Below are 22,992 nucleotides of genomic sequence, written 5' to 3' on the forward strand. Positions count from 1 at the left end.
TCAAAATGAAACATTTTATTCATTGTAGAAATTATTTCAGCAAATACAAATCTTAAATAGACATTACAGAGACATATCATGATTATGTGTCACATATTATGTATAACTGATGTTAGGCAGACAAAACATGGAATGGCATGTGGAATTTCAGTTACCATGGTATCAATATGACATCAGCATGTTAAATAAGTAAAACAATTGAATATGATACATGCTTAATTACGTCTTAAGATAACACACAGGGACTTGTCTGCTGTGGATATCTGGCCCCGATTTCTCGAAACAAACTTTAGATCCAAACTGACTTAAGTCAAGAGTTTTCATATAAGTTACACAAGGAGAAAAACTTAAGTTTTGACTTAAGTCTGCACTTTTGATTCGAGAAATCGGAGCCTGATCATCACTGTCCCTTTTAGACATACTGTCTATACAGTCCATGTATACAAGACTTGATGTAAACATGCAGAATTGCATAGGTGTTAATGGTGTACTGTCTGTTTATACTGGTGTCTCCTATACTGTTTATGATGGTGGAGATTTGAGTAGATAATGGTACACATCCTGATGAAAGACTTGTGGTATTTAGATGTCTAGGCGATCTTCAGGCCAGAGATACTCTTCTCAAGGGACTGAAACATTAAACCAAATGTAACCATTCGCAAACATCCTAAGCAGTTGGCTTAGATATATTATATTTCCTTTATTTATCAAACAAAACACCTCGTTAATTCATCAGAAAGCATCAAAATCAATCTACAATGTACTTTGTAACGTTAGATAATCTGTTATTATCAAAATTCACTTTCCTTTCATAAGAAATTTATTTATTCATACTGTTAATCTATGATCAATTTTTGAAATATTAAGTAACTTACTTTAAAGTCCCAAATGATGAGCTGACCATCTGCCCCAGAGGTAGAGAATTTAGTACAGTCTGCCTTTGTTCCGGCAAACACAGACACTTTGCTGGAAAGGTAAAATGGAAATCAGGTAAGGCTATCCTACAAGGTATGACAAGTGGCTTCATAAGGATAAAGAACCAATAAGTAGTACTGTAAATGTTTATGTAAAGGGATACAAGATGTTGAAATAGTGGCCAAGGGTAATATTTGGCTTGGTTCGTTATATTAAACTTCCTTGCTTCCTTCCTTATCAGCCAGGATAATTTAATTTTCAAGTACATGCCAGGGGAGGTGGAAGAAAGCACCCTCAGTACATGGAGAAAAACCAGAGCCTGGCAACTTTAAATGTGTAGATATGAGGGGAGTTTAGATGATAGAGTGCATACGTAATAGTGTTCTGATGTTTGGTCTTCACTTCCCCAGTACTGTCTGCTGTTCCTGTCTTATCCATCTGACGGAAACGATTCATAGCACTGAAAATAATACACAGGACATGTGTTATCACTTAAACGTTTGTATCTTTATTGTAACCAGCTACAACGGATATCACTCTCCATCATATCTATGGTATATCTGTTTCAATGAAAATCTTCGAAGCCAATTTTATGTGATGTACAGCAAACTTTTAACATTTTCAACTTTTCAGAATTATTTTCTGTTACATTCATGGAGTGTCAAACTTAAAACACAACTATGGCTTGTAATGTCTAGCAATGTCTGTTAATCAAATATGTTAAACTACAACCAAATATAACTGTATCTCCTACCTCATTGTCATTTGGTCCTTCTCCTGTGGAATGTCAAGGTCAGTAATGAAGGTCACTTGTCCATCGTCACTGTGACTGAACAGTTTCGGACAGCAGTCATATCCCTGAAGACAGATATAACATGTACACATATATGTAAAAGATACTGAGACGAGAGAAATACTATGTTATGTCATGCAGAAAATGCTAATGTAACAGCCTATCATAAGAAACCACAACTACAACAATGAAATTCTTATGTCAAATACCACCATCAATATCAGTTTACCAATTGCAAGCCTCTATTTGAAATTCATATTGCAGAGCTACCTCACTAATGGGTAGGTATCCATTATGATATCATTATTTTGTGAGTGAAACTCATGACATTTTCTTGGAAAATTATAATGTTATGCTCGCAGTTACATGATATCACAATCAATACCTATTTGCAAGGGCAGATAACTCTGTTATATACAAATACGGAACATGATGTGATGGACATGAATATGGTTAACACTATATATCCTCCTTTCCAAATTAACGCCAGGGACATAGAAAAGTAAGATAAATACTCACTACGCAGACCATGCTGTTCTCTGTGACCCAGGTCAGACTCATGAAAGGCAGGAAATTCCCCTTCACTACAGCGATTCTAGAAACATGGAATAGAGAAAACCTCAGTAAGTCTTTAAACAAATCTACAATTTCATGGGTTTTTTTAAAGAAGGAGAATGTAAGCAGTGTACAAAATAGTTCACTAGTAATTTGTTCATAAGCAAAATTCACCAGAGTACAACCAAACTAGTCTAATACCCAACAGTCTTTATGTTACAAGTAAAACCAATGATAAATCAATACACAAAACAAAAAAAGCAGTTTCTATAGAATGTTGTACATTTATTATATGAAAGCATAATTTCCATGAAAGAATAACAGGACTCGATTCTATTATATTACTTTATTTTTTTTTAAATATCACTAATTCAATTAACTTGTATGACTCAAAGTCTCTATTTAAAAAGTATAACTTAAGATAAACTGAACTTTGAAAAATATTGGGATCAATTTGATCATGGTCCCACCAAAGTTTGACTGTAAATCATACTCACTGGTCCCCACTTCCTGCCATGGCAACAGACACACTAGCATCATGTCCAACCCAGGCCAGTTTTTCTCCACTGGGGGAGAAAGACACACTGTGGACCCATCCACCTGGAAGAAATAATCATATAATAAAGTTCTATAATCTTTAACTGGTCAATAATCGTACAATAAGCTATTGAATACTATAAACCACTATATTTTTACCACATATAAATTTTTGTGTAATTTTGATTGAGAGCTCAAATGCGAATTCAAATTTCATGTAAATAATTGTACATTAATGCACTAATGTCAGTATAAACCCTTGATCATGAATTTATTTACTTGCAAATATGTAAAAAAGTAATAAATAACAAAGACACAAATTTTTGTAAATGTATGTATGCGAAATCATTTCCCAAAGTACTCAAAATCTTACCTCCACCATTGGAGTACTCGCACATGAGATTTCCAAGATTCATCTTGGAGCCCCAGTTAGTGGCAGACGGTTTCTTCTCTACATCCTTAATATAGCCAGAGAAAACTCTAAAACAATACAAAAAGGTAGTAGAATTATTTGCATGCATGTTGATCTAAGTTTATCTAATCTCACAATCTTTAAATTCTATTCATAAATCATAAATTCAATTCCTTCCCCTAAATTTAGAAAACAATCGTCATTTTGCCTTTTAATATTTCTCGGTCCTGGACACATGAAGAAGGCAAAGTTACCATTTTATCACTAATGGGTGAAATTTTCATTACATAAGTTTCTACAGTTGATAAAGACACCTGTAAGTTTAATTCAATGTGACCTTGGTCATGATTAGTCAAAATAAATCAATGTAGTAAACCTAATCAATTTTCTGTAATGGTAGAATTATAATATATTGATATCCTTCTTCATCAATAATTTTCCATTATGTTGAATAACCTGTATAAAATATAATTTTTTGAGTGATTTAGTACCATTGAAACTTTTACATAATTGTCTTGATACAGTAGTAATTTTTTATTTCTTTTTTGAATATAATCTTTCTCTCTTACCTGGCCTTAAAATCTGTGGAGCCTGCTGCCAACAGAATGTTGTTGGGATGCCAGTCAAGGCTATGGACAAAAATGTCATATGAATACAATGCAATGTTCATATAGAGTCAAACCTAAATGATTCGAATTTGGTTTTTTGGGTTTTTTTTTGTGGTAAATACAATGATTATAAAGTTTACGGAGACGACATGTACACAACTACCACAGTTGGTCATGGTAAAAAAAAACTCTGTTTAACTCCAATTATGAATAATTGGAAGTCTCAATGTTTCAAAGTTTTTCTGTCGGCCCCTTGAACTTCGATACATCGAGGCTTGACTGTAGCTATAAAACCTTAATCTACAGATATTGCATGTGATCAATATGTTAGATATGATCGAGAGTCAGTGATCCCTGATTCTTATAAATCATTCACAACAATATATTAATGTTGTAAAAAACAGGAATATTAACTGACTAAACTATGTCACAATGATCCAGGTTTACAATTATCCAAGCTGACTCACCAAGTTACAGTTAATCTGGTAAATTTGAATTATTATGTAATAGTTAATTTGATTGGCAAATCTGAGTTGCCATGTAACAGTTCATTTAATTGGCAAATCTGACTTACCATGTAACAGTTGATCTGATTGGCTTCTTGATGTGCTTGCTGACCCACCACTTATTATCTTCTTCAAAGTAGCAGATGGATATGATCCGGGCCCCACTTCCTACAGCGAATTTGTTCTCTGTAACAAGAAACAGGTATAAAACAATTAAGTATGAAAAGAAATTTAAAGGAAACATTTTTTCACTTACTCAAGAAATAATTTTCAGGGATAAATAGATAATTAATTAAGGATGTCTAGGTAAGTTCCAAAATTAGAAAACATCTTACCGTCAGGTGACCAGCGTACACAGGTAGCTGCTCGGTTGATTCTCAGGATTACCAGAACAGGCTTCCATTTTCCATCATCTTGTAGAGTCCAAACATAGGCATTCCTGTCCTGTAGTATACAAACATATAATGCCTTATCAGAATTAAAGAGGATACAAACAGTATCTAATGTTCCCTTCTTTCAACCAAACTCAAGGGGAGGTAAGTGAACCTACCTACAGTGAATGCATTATAACCGAAAAATTTCAATACTTGAACCTCTTGCTATTACAATGACAGGACACTAAAAAATTCCAGATAGCAACCTCATTGATCAATGATATCAGGCAGGTTGTCAGCATATAAGAACCCCACCACTTTTGACCTTTATTTTTCTCTGAAAGGGGGGGCTTATTTGCAGTGAAATATGGTATTAGAAAATATTTCATCCCAAGAAAAGACCAATTATGTTATATGTGTATTTAATAAACATTTTTTAGCCTTCTTTCTCATGTATGTTAAGACATGCTTTACTCAACCCAAAGAAAAATCACAATGAACAAGGGGCCATCACTCTATATCAGGCTAAAAAACTTTCATGTGAGTTAACTTACAGCCCACAAGTGACAATGTTGTTACTTGATTTAACTTACAGCCAGCCAGGTGATGATGTTGTTACTTTATTTTACTAACAGCCCCACAGGTGACGATGTTGTTACTTTATTTAACTTACAGTCCCACAGGTGATGATGTTGTTACTTTATTTAACTTACAGCCCCACAGGTGACGATGTTGTTACTTTATTTAACTTACAGCCCCACAGGTGATGATGTTGTTACTTTATTTAACTTACAGTCCCACAGGTGACGATGTTGTTACTTTATTTAACTTACAGTCCCACAGGTGACATTGTTGTTACTTTATTTAACTTACAGCCCCACAGGTGATGATGTTGTTACTTTATTTAACTTACAGCCCCACAGGTGATGATGTTGTTACTTTATTTAACTTACAGCCCCACAGGTGATGATGTTGTTACTTTATTTAACTTACAGCCCCACAGGTGATGATGTTGTTACTTTATTTAACTTACAGTCCCACAGGTGATGATGTTGTTACTTTATTTAACTATCTTACAGCCCCACAGGTGACGATGTTGTTACTTTATTTAACTTACAGCCCCACAGGTGATGATGTTGTTACTTTATTTAACTTACAGCCCCACAGGTGATGATGTTGTTACTTTATTTAACTTACAGCCCCACAGGTGATGATGTTGTTACTTTATTTAACTTACAGTCCCACAGGTGACATTGTTGTTACTTTATTTAACTTACAGTCCCACAGGTGACAATGTTGTTACTTTATTTAACTTACAGCCCCACAGGTGACGATGTTGTTACTTTATTTAACTTACAGTCCCACAGGTGACAATGTTGTTACTTTATTTAACTTACAGCCCCACAGGTGATGATGTTGTTACTTTATTTAACTTACAGCCCCACAGGTGATGATGTTGTTACTTTATTTAACTTACAGCCCCACAGGTGATGATGTTGTTACTTTATTTAACTTACAGTCCCACAGGTGACATTGTTGTTACTTTATTTAACTTACAGTCCCACAGGTGACAATGTTGTTACTTTATTTAACTTACAGCCCCACAGGTGACGATGTTGTTACTTTATTTAACTTACAGCCCCACAGGTGATGATGTTGTTACTTTATTTAACTTACAGCCCCACAGGTGAATGTGTTACTTTATTTATACAGTCCACAGGGACATGTTGTTACTTTATTTAACTTACAGTCCCACAGGTGATGATGTTGTTACTTTATTTAACTTACAGTCCCACAGGTGATGATGTTGTTACTTTATTTAACTTACAGTCCCACAGGTGATGATGTTGTTACTTTATTTAACTTACAGTCCCACAGGTGACAATGTTGTTACTTTATTTAACTAACAGCCCCACAGGTGATGATGTTGTTACTTTATTTTACTAACAGCCCCACAGGTGATGATGTTGTTACTTTATTTAACTTACAGTCCCACAGGTGATGATGTTGTTACTTTATTTAACTTACAGCCCACAGGTGATGATGTTGTTACTTTATTTAACTTACAGCCCCACAGGTGATGATGTTGTTACTTTATTTAACTTACAGTCCCACAGGTGATGATGTTGTTACTTTATTTAACTTACAGTCCCACAGGTGATGATGTTGTTACTTTATTTAACTTACAGCCCCACAGGTGATGATGTTGTTACTTTATTTAACTTACAGCCCACAGGTGATGATGTTGTTACTTTATTTAACTTACAGCCCACAGGTGATGATGTTGTTACTTTATTTAACTTACAGCCCCACAGGTGATGATGTTGTTACTTTATTTAACTTACAGCCCACAGGTGATGATGTTGTTACTTTATTTAACTTACAGCCCCACAGGTGATGATGTTGTTACTTTATTTAACTTACAGTCCCACAGGTGATGATGTTGTTACTTTATTTAACTTACAGTCCCACAGGTGACGATGTTGTTACTTTATTTAACTTACAGCCCCACAGGTGATGATGTTGTTACTTTATTTAACTTACAGCCCCACAGGTGATGATGTTGTTACTTTATTTAACTTACAGCCCCACAGGTGATGATGTTGTTACTTTATTTAACTTACAGCCCCACAGGTGATGATGTTGTTACTTTATTTAACTTACAGCCCCACAGGTGATGATGTTGTTACTTTATTTAACTTACAGTCCCACAGGTGATGATGTTGTTACTTTATTTAACTTACAGTCCCACAGGTGATGATGTTGTTACTTTATTTAACTTACAGTCCCACAGGTGATGATGTTGTTACTTTATTTAACTTACAGCCCCACAGGTGATGATGTTGTTACTTTATTTAACTTACAGCCCCACAGGTGATGATGTTGTTACTTTATTTTACTAACAGCCCCACAGGTGACAATGTTGTTACTTTATTTAACTTACAGTCCCACAGGTGACAATGTTGTTACTTTATTTAACTTACAGCCCCACAGGTGACGATGTTGTTACTTTATTTAACTTACAGTCCCACAGGTGACAATGTTGTTACTTTATTTAACTTACAGCCCCACAGGTGATGATGTTGTTACTTTATTTAACTTACAGCCCCACAGGTGATGATGTTGTTACTTTATTTAACTTACAGCCCCACAGGTGATGATGTTGTTACTTTATTTAACTTACAGTCCCACAGGTGATGATGTTGTTACTTTATTTAACTTACAGCCCCACAGGTGGACGATGTTGTTACTTTATTTAACTTACAGCCCCACAGGTTATGTTGTTACTTACAGTCCCACAGGTGATGATGTTGTTACTTTATTTAACTTACAGTCCCACATGTGATGATGTTGTTACTTTATTTAACTTACAGCCCCACAGGTGATGATGTTGTTACTTTATTTAACTTACAGTCCCCACAGGTGACAATTGTTGTTACTTTATTTAACTTACAGCCCCACAGGTGATGATGTTGTTACTTTATTTAACTTACAGCCCCACAGGTGACAATGTTGTTACTTTATTTAACTTACAGTCCCACAGGTGATGATGTTGTTACTTTATTTAACTTACAGTCCCACAGGTGACGATGTTGTTACTTTATTTAACTTACAGCCCCACAGGTGATGATGTTGTTACTTTATTTAACTTTACAGTCCCACAGGTGACGATGTTGTTACTTTATTTAACTTACAGTCCCACAGGTGACATTGTTGTTACTTTATTAACTTACAGCCCCACAGGTGATGATGTTGTTACTTTATTTAACTTACAGCCCCACAGGTGATGATGTTGTTACTTTATTTTAACTTACAGCCCCACAGGTGATGATGTTGTTACTTTATTTAACTTACAGCCCCACAGGGTGATGATGTTGTTACTTTATTTAACTTACAGTCCCACAGGTGATGATGTTGTTACTTTATTTAACTTACAGTCCCACAGGTGACGATGTTGTTACTTTATTTAACTTACAGCCCCACAGGTGATGATGTTGTTACTTTATTTAACTTACAGCCCCACAGGTGATGATGTTGTTACTTTATTTAACTACAGCCCCACAGGTGATGATGTTGTTACTTTATTTAACTTACAGTCCCACAGGTGAGATGTTGTTACTTTATTTAACTTACAGTCCCACAGGTGACAATGTTGTTACTTTATTTAACTTACAGCCCCACAGGTGACGATGTTGTTACTTTATTTAACTTACAGCCCCACAGGTGACAATGTTGTTACTTTACTTAACTTACAGCCCCACAGGTGATGATGTTGTTACTTTATTTAACTTACAGCCCCACAGGTGATGATGTTGTTACTTTATTTAACTTACAGCCCCACAGGTGATGATGTTGTTACTTTATTTAACTTACAGTCCCACAGGTGATGATGTTGTTACTTTATTTAACTTACAGTCCCCACAGGTGACAATGTTGTTACTTTATTTTAACTTACAGCCCCACAGGTGATGATGTTGTTACTTTATTTAACTTACAGTCCCACAGGTGACGATGTTGTTACTTTATTTAACTTACAGCCCCACAGGTGATGATGTTGTTACTTTATTTAACTTACAGCCCCACAGGTGACAATGTTGTTACTTTATTTAACTTACAGTCCCACAGGTGACAATGTTGTTACTTTATTTAACTTACAGTCCCACAGGTGACATGTTGTTACTTTATGTTGTTCTTTATTTAACTTACAGCCCCACAGGTGATGATGTTGTTACTTTATTTAACTTACAGCCCCACAGGTGACAATGTTGTTACTTTATTTAACTTACAGTCCCCACAGGTGACGATGTTGTTACTTTATTTAACTTACAGTCCCACAGGTGATGATGTTGTTACTTTATTTAACTTACAGCCCCACAGGTGACAATGTTGTTACTTTATTTAACTTACAGTCCCACAGGTGACAATGTTGTTACTTTATTTAACTTACAGTCCCACAGGTGACGATGTTGTTACTTTATTTAACTTACAGTCCCACAGGTGATGATGTTGTTACTTTATTTAACTTACAGTCCCACAGGTGATGATGTTGTTACTTTATTTAACTTGCAGTCCCACAGGTGATGATGTTGTTACTTTATTTAACTTACAGCCCCACAGGTGACGATTGTTGTTACTTTATTTAACTAACAGTCCCACAGGTGACAATGTTGTTACTTTATTTTACTAACAGCCCCACAAGGTGACGATGTTGTTACTTTATTTAACTTACAGTCCCACAGGTGAGATGTTGTTACTTTATTTACTTACAGCCCACAGGTGACGATGTTGTTACTTATTTAACTTACAGTCCCACAGGTGACGATGTTGTTACTTTATTTAACTTACAGCCCCACAGGTGACAGATGTTGTTACTTTATTTAACTAACAGCCCCACAGGTGACGATGTTGTTACTTTATTTAACTTACAGCCCCACAGGTGACGATGTTGTTACTTTATTTAACTTACAGCCCCACAGGTGACAATGTTGTTACTTTATTTTAACTTACAGCCCCACAGGTGACGATGTTGTTACTTTTGGGTGCCCAATCAATACTGGTCACTCTCTGTCCATGCTCACTCAGTGTTGCGGTATTGTTGTAGGTCATGCCAGTCTTCTTATAAACCTTCACCTCATGGTTGTTGAGGGAAACAGCTACCTCTACAAGAGCACAGAGAAAAATTATATAAAAAAATGGGTTCATGTCACTCCATTAAACATCAATCTGTTTTTAACAAAAAAATATTGATCTGAACTGCATCTGAACAATAAGAATACATTCTTATTCTATCACAATTACTTCCCTTTGTTTCAGTACTTACACTTATACTACGACAAAGCTTCAAAGAAGATGTATCACATGTATTTCCACTGGAACTATATATTGCACGTGTCGTCTACCAACCATGCAGTTTCCATCAAGACTGACATAAAATGCCATAATATCTAGCCCATGAAACTTCATTTTATCATCTATCTTATTATCTTACAGTTACATTTCAGTACTGTTTTACTCAGCCTAAATTGTTAGGAAAGTGCTTATATAGGCTTGACATGTTACTCATTGGTTAGAAACATCAAGGAGACATTAAAACAAATGAAATATTTTGTAACAGAAATATCTAAATCCAAAGATACAACAGGCTCATACAATACAAGATCCCAAAACGATGTGGGTAAAGTACAATTTACTGTTGATTAGTCCTACATTCCGGTGATCGTGACATCATCTTTTGATATGAATTTTGTGATATCATATATATATAATCACCAGAAGGTGGCTCTAATAGACGGTAAATTTTACTTTCACATTGTCGTTTTGGGATCTTGAAACTGCTGTAATGTAAAATTGTGAATTGCAACTTTCCATACATGAACCTAAATGCATCTTGTACATTTGTGAATACTTTTTAAACTTTCCATACCTGAATGACTGCTGTTCCAGGAATGAGTAGTTACTGGATCTATACCGAAGCTGAACGTCTCAGGCATCTTCACAAAGCTCTCTGCTTCAAACGATATTATCCATGTTATTTTTCATAGTAGTTAAAGTAGTAAAGAAAAAGTCTGGGAAGCTTAATTGTGATCAGTAGATCTAGAATTGGCTAGCACATGTATATATTTATTTGGAGGTGACCCCTAGTTCAAACCCTAGCTGATCTGGTTGTTTCATTTTCTCTGCTCCAGTTACAGATCTCTACCATTAAAGAATGTTACATTTTGTACATGTTTGTAAATATTTATACATTTGTGTATATTTTAAACTCATACAACTGAGTTAACGTTATATTTTGCGTTAATGAGCACACTTCACGAGCCAGTTATAACAAATATGTTAACACTTGGGATTTGTCACATTGGCACAATGTAACAGAGCACATGAATTGATACAAACATAATCACTGCCACTGCCAGGATTGGAAGTTGGGACCTCTGGGATATATCGCTACTAGTCTGACGCTCAACCGATCGAGCTAAAAGAGAAGTTCTCTCTAGCCGAGCGGTTTATTGTGGCTAGTATTCACCACATACTCCTCCCTCAAGGACAGAACTCGTCCTTGAGTTTCTAGGGGTTAACAGCGATACCTGTGGGGCATGGCCGAGTATTTACCGAGTAATGTTACTTACACCCTGAAATCAAATTTTTCAGCCAAAATTGTGTCTATTGATAGGATTTTACCTTTTTATTGGTCCAGAAGAAACCCAGAGGGGGCAAAATTGGTAGGGGGTAGTAACAATTTTAATAGGCCTACTATGAAACTGTTGTGATTAATATTATTTAACAGACCTAGATAGAATTTTAGTACAAATAATTCATCTGATTCCGAGGCCACAGCCCAAAGGTCACTTCTATGCAATCTTTTCAACACAGATTGATATAACCGTATAAATCTATGAGTAGGATACAAAATGATAATATACTAAGGAGAAAGCAAAGGCTACATACACAGTTTTTAACACGGAAATATACTTTGATTTATTTCCTGGATTGACACACAGTGCTACCTTTACTGTCAGTAACGTTACGATGATTCATTCACAACATATCATGTTTTGTGTTTGTACGGATTCTATTCTTTGCTAAAACATAAGTATCCATATTAATCAGATATATATAATCAATTTACCCGAAACCAGGTTAATTTGTATTCCTGTATTCCTATTCGTGGACTCTGGCCAGTCGACACGAATCTATCTCCTCCCAACAAGTTATTATCTTCGAGAACCAATGCGGAAGCAACACGCCCGGTATATGATGTGATGACTTCGTATACATTTAGGAAATCTCCTCCGAATTTTGAGTAAAAAAATAACTAATTCTTAACGATATTCCTTCATAATAAATCTGTTAATGTTTTAATCCTACATTACGTTAATTTATATTTAAAATGAGATATATTAATTCTTATCATATTTACAAAGTATTGTTATTACGAATACGAGTGCATCATGTCGGTAGGGTTCAGCAAGGTCAGGGGTCAGAGTGAACTTCCTAGATACACCCTGCCATGTGGATTAGCTGTACATATTAGCTGTCAAGATGCACAACATTCGAGTTTTTACTCTGCTGTGTCTATGGTTGGTATCTCTGAATACCGTTTCGGTGACAGCTGACGAAAGTGATGAAGACCCAGTCAAAAAAGCAACTTCATGTGAAGGTATGCTGACTTAAACGGTTTCATAAAATAAGTTAGTTTGTTTCCTTGTAATGATAAGTTGTAGTGCAACACACAGGTACACGAGAAATTAGATAGAAATCTATATTCACAGGTACCATAGATCATCCTTTAGTTGTTTTAAGTCTATGGAATGCAATAGGTAATACACAAGGTATTTATAATTACAATGATTATAGCATATACACATTTACATGTTTAACGGTTACAATTTATGATAATGTAGATCTTAGTATGAATATATATATTTTTTTATAAAGTATAAACTGCAACTAATACTCAGTTCCCCCCCCCCCCCCCCTATGGTGCAATTGTTTGAAAATTAAAGCTTATATTAATCATGGAAGAATACCGGTACTGTACATTAAAGTAAAATTAAATTATGTTTATCAAAAAACATTATTCATAAAATTAAGGAAAACTATGGAATTATTCATATGAGAAAAAAATGTTGCAGGAATTGAAGATAATATCATTCCTCATCAATTACATACGTAAAAGGAGCGGGCCGGTGTGGTTTATACACGGTAACAGAGATTTGGATAGTGTATCACACTGGATTCCTGGTAAAAATTAAGGAGCGGGCTGGTGTAGTTTATACATGGTTCAGAGATTAAGATAGTGCATCACACTGGATTCCTGGTTGAGCACTCAACAGGAATCGGGTTTTTTTTTCCCCCCTTTTCTTCTACATGTATATGTTATTTAAATACATTTAAAACATCTTAACTATGTGTGTGATATCATAGTATTAAATTATATTTTTATGTTAAATATTTTTCCAACAGTCTGTAAATATTTGGCCACATGACTTAAGAGCTAGATTGGAGGAAACAGGGAAATCAAAAAAGTGTTAGAAACAGGTCATAGCTCTTTGACAACGAAAGAAAAAGAGGGTTGAAATATCAGAAATCGTAAGTAACAATACTTCATTATACATGTTTCTTTTGCTGCAATATGCTGGTAAAAATGTGTTTCAACCATGGTATAATTTTCCATTTTTAGCTTGATAACATGATATGTCTTGTTGTCAAGAATTTGATGATATATGATAAACTCTGTATCAGGTGATGTAAACTTTCCGTAAGAACATTATTACATTTGACTGACCTTGACATTACAAGATGAATAAATTGAGTGCTCTCCAAGAGCCCCCCACATATGTGACAAGCTACTGAAGTACAAATTCACAGCAAGGAAAAGAAGGGTTCTTTTGCAGACATGACAAAAGTAAAGTGAAACTATATTCACTACATAGCTAGGTGAAGGTGACACTTCTAGGTTATAGGTGTAAATAATACACAACATGGTTTAGTGTAAGTGATATTCACTACATAGCTAGGTGAGGGTGACACTTCTAGGTTATAGGTGTAAATAATACACAACATGGTTTAGTGTAAGTGATATTCACTACATAGCTAGGTGAAGGTGACACTTCTAGGTTATAGGTGTAAATGATACACAACATGGTTTAGTGTAAGTGATATTCACTACATAGCTAGGTGAAGGTGACACTTCTAGGTTATAGGTGTAAATGATACACAACATGGTTTAGTGTAAGTGATATTCACTACATAGCTAGGTGAGGGTGACACTTCTAGGTTATAGGTGTAAATAATACACAACATGGTTTAGTGTAAGTGATATTCACTACATAGCTAGGTGAGGGTGACACTTCTAGGTTATAGGTGTAAATAATACACAACATGGTTTAGTGTAAGTGATATTCACTACATAGCTAGGTGAGGGTGACACTTCTAGGTTATAGGTGTAAATGATACACAACATGGTTTAGTGTAAGTGATATTCACTACATAGCTAGGTGAAGGTGACACTTCTAGGTTATAGGTGTAAATGATACACAACATGGTTTAGTGTAAGTGATATTCACTACATATAGGTGACACTTCAGGTTATAGGTGAGGTAAGTGACACTTCTAGGTTATAGGTGTAAATAATACACAACATGGTTTAGTGTAAGTGATATTCACTACATAGCTAGGTGAAGGTGACACTTCTAGGTTATAGGTGTAAATAATACACAACATGGTTTAGTGTAAGTGATATTCACTACATAGCTAGGTGAGGGTGACACTTCTAGGTTATAGGTGTAAATGATACACAACATGGTTTAGTGTAAGTGATATTCACTACATAGCTAGGTGAAGGTGACACTTCTAGGTTATAGGTGTAAATGATACACAACATGGTTTAGTGTAAGTGATATTCACTACATAGCTAGGTGAAGGTGACACTTCTAGGTTATAGGTGTAAATAATACACAACATGGTTTAGTGTAAGTGATATTCACTACATAGCTAGGTGAGGGTGACACTTCTAGGTTATAGGTGTAAATGATACACAACATGGTTTAGTGTAAGTGATATTCACTACATAGCTAGGTGAGGGTGACACTTCTAGGTTATAGGTGTAAATAATACACACAACATGGTTTAGTGTGTATCATTATGTATAAGTGAAGGTGACACTTCAGCCAGTATAGGTGCAACTAATACACAACATGGGATTCAAATTTTGTGAGTTTGAAGTAATACGATTTAGTAAATGTAGGGTAGTAAAATGCGGACTTTAACCACTTTGCCACTGCGATCCCTCATCATGGACAGCACATGGAATTACAGATATGATTGCACATCTGGACTTGGTTTTTACTGATCATGATTTAAGACTGATGAAGTTGATGGGACACCATTGAAATCACACTTTCCTTAGTAATGCTTATCTTTATGACTGTTTTATGTAGGTGCAATATTGTAGCTCTAAAAACCACTAAACAGATAACAATGTTGTCTTTACAAAAAATAGTTGGCAGTTATGTAAATTTGTTCTATATTTTATGTTGTCAATGTTTCCCTTTCCAGAGACAAGGGAGTCAAAGTAGATCTTGGGATCCCCGAAGAATTGTGGGATACGCCTTCAGCTGAGGTTACAGATATGCATAGGAAAGTAAGTCTGAAACTTGTAGGAAAGCCTTCTTTGATTGTCTGTTATCAACAAAGAAAAGAAGTTATCAACAAACATCCATGAGCAGTGATTTTGTGTAATTAAAATGTAAATTTATTCTAACAATTTCTGATTGGTGATTATAAGACAATCTCTGATTAGTGATTAAAAGATAACCGCTGATTGGTTATGAGAAACAACCTCTGATTGTTAGTATTTTCCCAGTAAGACCACCTCTAATTGGTTCATTAAAGACAGTCATTCATTGTGATTATATAAGATTATCTGTGGTTGGTTGGTTTGGTTGCTTGCAGTGTTTCAAGATGGTGGAGGAACATGAGGAAGATATAGAAGACTGGTATTTCCACAAACAAGACCAAGAGGTCATGGACTACCTGTGTGCAAAGGTGGTGCTTGGAAAGGAAAACAAAGGTTGGTAACCCATGTGGGATAAAGTGGATTTCAATTCATAAAATGAAGAATCCTTGGAGAGTATGTATAATCTTCTGAGTAAAAATATATGCACTGTACATGTATAAAGGGCTACAGTGGCAGTGTGATTAACTTTTTACAGGGGACTCTGGCTTCAATTTTTCTCCACCTTCTAAACCTAACACATCAGTAAATGACACTTGCTATAAATGGGATGTTTAACTACACTAACTAAACGAAGTGTGTACATAAAAACGATTTTTAGGCCATCTGACCTGAAGGGTCAGGATGACCTATTGTCATCATGCACCGTCCGTCGTGCGCCGTCCGCCGTACGTATACATTCAAACGACTTCTTCTCAATACCCGGAAGGCCCAGGGTACTCATATTTGGCCTGTAGGTTGCTGGGATGGAGGGCTACCAAGTTTGTTCAAATGAATGACCTTGACCTTCATTCAAGGTCACAAGTATCAAAAAGGCTAAAATCTTTAAATGACTTCTTCTCAAGAACCAGAAGACCCAGGGTACTGATATTGGGCCTGTGACATGATGGGATGAAGGGCTACCAAGTTTGTTCAAATGAATGACCTTGACCTTCATTCAAGGTCACAGGGCTCAAATAGGCTAAAATCTTTAAATGACTTCTTCTCAAGAACCAGAAGGCCCAGGGTACTGATATTGGGCATGTAGCATGCTGGGATGAAGGGCTACCAAGTTTGTTCAAATGAATTACCTTAACCTTCATTCAAGGTCACAGGGCTCAAAAAGGCTAAAATCTTTAAATGACTTCTTCTCAAGAACCAGAAGGCCCAGGGTACTGATATTGGGCATGTAGCATGCTGGGATGAAGGGCTACCAAGTTTGTTCAAATGAATGACCTTGACCTTCATTCAAGGTCACAGGGCTCAAATAGGCTAAAATCTTTAAATGACTTCTTCTCAAGAACCAGAAGGCCCAGGGTACTGATATTGGGCATGTAGCATGCTGGGATGAAGGGCTACCAAGTTTGTTCAAATGAATGACCTTAACCTTCATTCAAGGTCACAGGGCTCAAAAAGGCTAAAATCTTTAAACGACTTCTTCTCAATAACCTGAATGACCAGGGTACTGATATTTGGCCTGTAGGATGCTGGGATGAAGGGCTACCAAGTTTGTTCAAATAAATGACCTAGACCTTCATTCAAGGTCACAGGGGTCAAATAGGCTAAAATCCTTTTTACAACTTCTTGTGAATAAATAAGAGGCTTAGAGACCTGATATTAGACCTGTGGCATGCTTGGATGAAGGGCTACCAAGTTTGTTTCAATGAATGACCTTGATCTTCATTCAAGGTCACGGGGGTCAAATAGGCTAAAATCTTTAAATGACTTCTTCTCAAGAACCAGAAGGCCCAGGATACTCATATTGGGCCTACAGCATGCTGGGATGAAGGGCTACCAAGTTTGTTTGAATGAAGGACCTTGACCTTCATATAAGGTCACAGGGGTCAAAAGGGCTAAAATCCTTTAAACAACTTCTTGTCAATAACTAAGAGGCCTAGAGACCTGATATTGGGCCTTTGACCACAGGGACCTAGCACAAAAAATTTTAACCAATAGTATACATATATATATATTATAGTATCAAGGGTATGAACTCGGCGGTCGAGAAAAACGGACCTATTTTTTTAAAACCGTGATTATTTTAATAAATGTGTTCTATACAACATTGATGGATATCTTACCTTAAAGAGAAATAATTTATCTTTCCATTGAGTGCTTGATGAACACAATTGGCCAAGTATTGACAAAGTTATGGCTTGATGAATCGCGGAAATTTACGAAAAATATGCTAGGTAGACATTTCCCTGTCGGTCGAAATGTCGTCTCGGCTCTAATGGGCACCCTCAAAAACCAAGCCAAAATCACAAAATCTACTCTTGTGGTGGTAAACAGTATCCATAACTGAGTTCATCCACAATCTCCTTTGGAGGTGTCATGACCCGTACTTTGTAGAAACTCCATTTAAACATCGTGTAGCTCACTTACTGTAACAGTCACCGCCATGTTCATTTTTCTCTCGGAACGCTTCTCGACTTTAAATATCGTGACTACATTATGCAAATTATGTTATGTTGTGCTTGTCAGTAAACTCGAGAAGCGTTCCGAAAAACAAATGAACATGGCGGTGACGGTTAAAGTAAGTGAGCTACACGATGTTTAAATGGAGTTTCTACAAAGTACGGGTCATGACACCTCCAAAGGAGATTGTGGATGAACTCAGTTATGGATACTGTTTACCACCACAAGAGTAGATTTTGTGATTTTGGCTTGGTTTTTGAGGTGCCCATTAGAGCCGAGACGACATTTCGACCGGACAGGGAAATGTCTACCCAGCATATTTTTCGTAAATTTCCCGATTCATTAAGCCATAACTTCGTCAATACTTGGCCAATTTTGTTCATCAAGCACTCAATGGAAAGATAAATTATTTCTCTTTAAGGTAAGATAGTCCATCACAATGTTGTTTAGAAACCCATTTATTTAATATAAATTTACGGTTTTAAATAAATAGGTCCGTTCCTTTCGTTCGACTACCGCCCAATTCGTTCATATCCCTTGATTCTATAATATTATGATATATGTATAATGTTTAGTTTAAAAAAGTAGTGCCAGGTCCCTGTGCCTTTGACATGCTTGGATGAAGGGCTATCATATACGTTCGAAGGAATGGCCTTGATCTTCATTCAAGGTCATGGGGATCAAAAAGGCTAAAATCTTTAAACAACTTCTTTTCAAGACCCAGAAGACACATGGTACTGATATTGGGCCTGTAGCATGCTGGGATGAAGGGCTACCAAGTTTGTTCAAATGAATGACCTTGACCTTCATTCACGGTCACAGGGGTCAAATAGGCTAAAATCTTTAAATGACTTCTTCTCAAGAACCAGAAGGCCAAGGGTATTGATATTGGGCATGCAGCATGCTGGGATGAAGGGCTACAAAGTTTGTTCAAATGAATGACTGTCACGGGTGGCAAATAGACTTAAATCTTTAAATGACTTCTTCTCAAGGACCAGAAGGCCCAGGGTACTGATATTGAGCATGTAGCATGCTGGGATGAAGGGCTACCAAGTTTGTTCAAATGAATTACCTTGACCTTCAATCAAGGTCACAGAGGTCAAATAGGCTAAAATCTTTAAAACGACTATGTTGTATTGTACTAATAGTCAGATGACCATTAAGGCCCATGGGCCTCTTGTTATACATGTACTTAATTTCATGATGGGTATTTTTTTTCTGGACATTCAAAGTCTTTTCATTAGAGCTATACAATTATTTCTACCATAATGTATTTTCAGAATGCCTGTATGAAACTCCTGTTTATGAGGCGACTAAACTAGATGAGGATGAAGAGGATGATATGGAACTTTACAAAATAAAAAAAGTGAAAAGAGGTAACATTGATTACTATTTTATTAATCATCATTTTGACATGGAAATCACTTTGTTATGCATTACCGTTATCTACATGGTGTCGTGGTGCAGTAAAATTTATGTGTGGGGTACATCGCCAGGATTGTTAGAGTGAAAATTTCCTCCACACATAATATTTTATGCATAAATGAAAATATGTTTCAAAAAGTTAACAGGTGTATTTATCATGAAAATAATAACATTGTGAAATGTTTACACATGTAAATTAAAATACTTGTGATTATACCCGCGTTTACAGTAATGTATCTACTTTTGAATACCTGTAAAAATGTTACATTATGGCTCTATGACCCAATATTTTGCAGGAAACTCCAAAGGTGACAGAGGAAGCCGAATTAACTATAAGAGGCAGGAACTTTAATACCTATATACAAAGTGGTACAGATTCCCTGGACAATAAGTGCCCGTATCTTTTATATAATACATTTTTTGTATGTTTTTACACAACATAAAATGCATGGGAGTAAACTATTTAGATTTCAAATAAATGTGCTAAGATGTGTATGAATCTCAGATACATTCAAATTAAGATTTTTAACAGATTTTTTTGTTAAGATTTCAAGTGTACAATTATTATAGTGTGCTGACCGGTATTTTGTTATAAGTCCATAAATTTACCACTTTTCCACATGCGAAAGAGTATGCCTTTTAATACAATTAAAGTTTTTTTCAACTGAAAAGTCAGGTGGTGGAATAGTAATCCACTTTCCTATCAGATCGGGTTCAATTTCTAGTTTGGGTTACATCATCACTCTCCAGCCTGATCAGCAAAATTTTGTCTCGGGACTCAGGTTTCCACCACATCTAAACTGCTACACTCTCCTTGCATGCTTCCATTTCAAGGCCACAAGTTTGATTAATATACCTTTTTAAGATTTATATCATTGTTGTAAAATGAATCATTTCTTCATTAGGAGGTTTACATGTGTAACATACAGTGAAAGCTGTATATAAAGGACACCAAATGGACATTTCACCAAATGGGGTTAATGAGTCTTTAACAGAGAAGTGTTCTTTATATAGAGGTGTCCTTTATAGCAGGTTTGACTGTAAATAAAAATATTCACCTGGGCCGTTTTCTTTTATTCGGAACAGCTGGTTCGACCATTTGTAAGTCATTATTTCAAGTATTAATTATGACGCACCTGCAGTTTATGATACAGGCCTGTGAGGGCTTTGTCAAAGCTCGTCTGAAAACAATATAAAACCTTCAGGTCTGTCTTTTTCATAAACGAACAACTAGGTCCAACCAGTCAAACCCCATAATCGAAAAAGGCCCTGTTTTATTACGTTTTGATGTGGAAAAAGATTATCAAAATGATTTTTTACTTTTAAAATTATTAAAATATTTCGTGTTGTGTGTTAGAGAAAAATATATGCTTCATAAATGCTTCTATTCTGCCAGGCTGAGTGGACCAGGGAACTCCTGCCATGTGTATACTGTATGTCTGTTGTGTACAAGGACTGTGTAATAATTGACTACTTTATTTCATTATATACATTTTACTAACACTTAATATTATTGCATTTGCATATGAGTCGAGATTTATTTGAAAGTTGTCAAAATGAATTGCATATATATAGACCTATATCAATATTATTGATGTTATAATGATTGTATCACATTTAGATGATGGTGTAACCGGTGTTTTTGGCGGAGATGAGATGATACTTTTGCGATTTCATGGCACATTGCTATGATCGCCAAAATTTGCTTTTCACATTTCAGATCAAATCGCAAAAAATTTGATTGGCGAAAATAACCATCTATACAGTGTTTATCATTATCAAAGTTTTCTTATAAGGCCAATAAAATTGTTGGGTTTTTTTTGGACAAATGTACATGTAAATGCTGAATATACTGCTGTTTCTAAGGAGTGCACATTGTGTCTGAAGTTTTATGCTTATAATTAGGCTGATAGTTTTCATAAAAGGTTGAATATACAATATGTTAACTCATTCATTAATTATTGATCTAAATCAATGAAATGCCCAAATTTGTACCACTCCAGTCATGCATATCCTGAAAGTATTGTGATGTTCTTGAAAATTTGAATGCCATGCTGATCATGATTATCATTCCACATGACATAACATCAACTACATGTATATGTAGTACAGTGTAACCTGTCAAAACTGGCCCATGTCAAATCAAGATTCCTGTGTATTCTGGCTTCATTGTATGGCATTTTCCATCTTAATTATATTAATTCCTATCTCAATCCTAGCTGAGTTGTAGATTAATAGGTTGTAAAAGTAGTTTTAGAGTCATAATCCTGATCATCTTTACCATAAAGTTGGTATGTACTTACAAATGAAAGTGACTTCAGCCTCCATGCTACACTGTAGCATTATATCTGTTTAAGGGTGTTACATTATGTGTTGTGAATTTTTCATACCTGGTGTTAATCTTTCAGATATCATATAAATGTACTTAAGACTGTTATATCTGTCTCAATTCTGTGAACACAACTCATCATTTTTATACATGTAGTTTTATGTCAGTTATATCATATCTGTATCCATTCTCGTCTGTAATCTGCAAAATCCAAAGCTCGTTATATCAATAAATTATTTTTCTATTTTTTAAATCTGATTTTGACTTGTTCTTTCTGTATACAAAGTGATGTGTACTGTAATTCCTATTTAAGTAGTATATAAGCAAAGGTTAGTACAAGGAATGTACTTTTTTGTTTGTTTATTTTTAGTTCACCTGCCCGAAGGGCAAGTGAGCTTATGCTGTGGTACAGCCGTCAACTTTTCCATTTAAACAACATCTTCTTCAAAACTTGAAGACCTAGAGTCCTGAAATTTGACTTATAGCATGCTGGGATGAAGGGCTACCAAGTTTGTCCAAATGAATGACCTTGACCTTCATTCAAGGTCACAGGGGTCAAATAAGTGAAAATCTTTTACAGACTTCTTCTAAATACCCATGAGGCCTAAAGACCTGAAATTGGGCTTGTGACATGCTGGGATCAAGGGCTACTAAGGTGTTCAAATGAATGGCTGTGACCTTCATTCAAGGTCACAGGGGTAAAATATAAAAAAATATTTAAATGTCTTCTTTTTAAAAACCAAGAGGCCTAGGGACCTGATATTGGGCCTGTGACATGCTGGGATCAAGGGCTACCAAGTTTTTCCAAATGAATGACCTTGACCATCATTCAAGGTCACAGGGGTCATATTAAGCTTAAATCTTTAAATGACTTCTTTGTAATAACAAAAACGCATAGGGACCTG

General features: G+C 35.6%; 2 protein-coding genes across 2 annotated transcripts; one reads left to right on the forward strand and one right to left on the reverse strand.

The window, feature by feature from the left end:
- LOC138322905 (actin-related protein 2/3 complex subunit 1A-like) lies at window positions 1-12,483 on the reverse strand. The gene is made up of 13 exons (XM_069267122.1): window positions 12,328-12,483; window positions 11,125-11,208; window positions 10,209-10,360; window positions 4,662-4,770; window positions 4,395-4,512; window positions 3,782-3,841; window positions 3,174-3,280; window positions 2,761-2,863; window positions 2,228-2,303; window positions 1,670-1,773; window positions 1,289-1,375; window positions 876-966; window positions 1-629 (listed from the first exon to the last, which is right to left on the reverse strand). The coding sequence occupies exons 2-13, from the start codon at window positions 11,189-11,191 to the stop codon at window positions 591-593; spliced, it is 1,113 nt and encodes a 370-aa protein (XP_069123223.1). The 5' UTR covers window positions 11,192-11,208; window positions 12,328-12,483; the 3' UTR covers window positions 1-590.
- Window positions 12,484-12,665: 182 nt separating this feature from the next.
- Window positions 12,666-22,340, forward strand: LOC138324156 (protein canopy homolog 4-like). Its single transcript, XM_069269241.1, is given in 6 exon segments — window positions 12,666-12,858; window positions 13,665-13,772; window positions 15,731-15,843; window positions 16,155-16,272; window positions 19,614-19,709; window positions 20,055-22,340. Coding segments are annotated over 6 exon segments (609 nt in total). The 5' UTR covers window positions 12,666-12,740; the 3' UTR covers window positions 20,111-22,340.
- The last annotated feature ends 652 nt before the right edge of the window (window positions 22,341-22,992 follow it).

Source organism: Argopecten irradians, chromosome 5, assembly GCF_041381155.1.
Source record: "Argopecten irradians isolate NY chromosome 5, Ai_NY, whole genome shotgun sequence".
Taxonomy (NCBI): domain Eukaryota; kingdom Metazoa; phylum Mollusca; class Bivalvia; order Pectinida; family Pectinidae; genus Argopecten; species Argopecten irradians.

Bases quoted from the DNA above. Each gene is read 5' to 3' on its own strand.
- LOC138322905 (XM_069267122.1), bottom strand. From the start codon at position 11,191: ATGCCTGAGACGTTCAGCTTCGGTATAGATCCAGTAACTACTCATTCC. The intron at 3,281-3,781 runs GTAAGAGAGAAA...GTATTGTTTTAG, and splicing joins TCCACAGATTTTAAGGCCAG to AGTTTTCTCTGGCTATATTA. The intron at 967-1,288 runs GTATGCACTCTA...TTACCTTTCCAG, and splicing joins AAACATCAGAACACTATTAC to CAAAGTGTCTGTGTTTGCCG.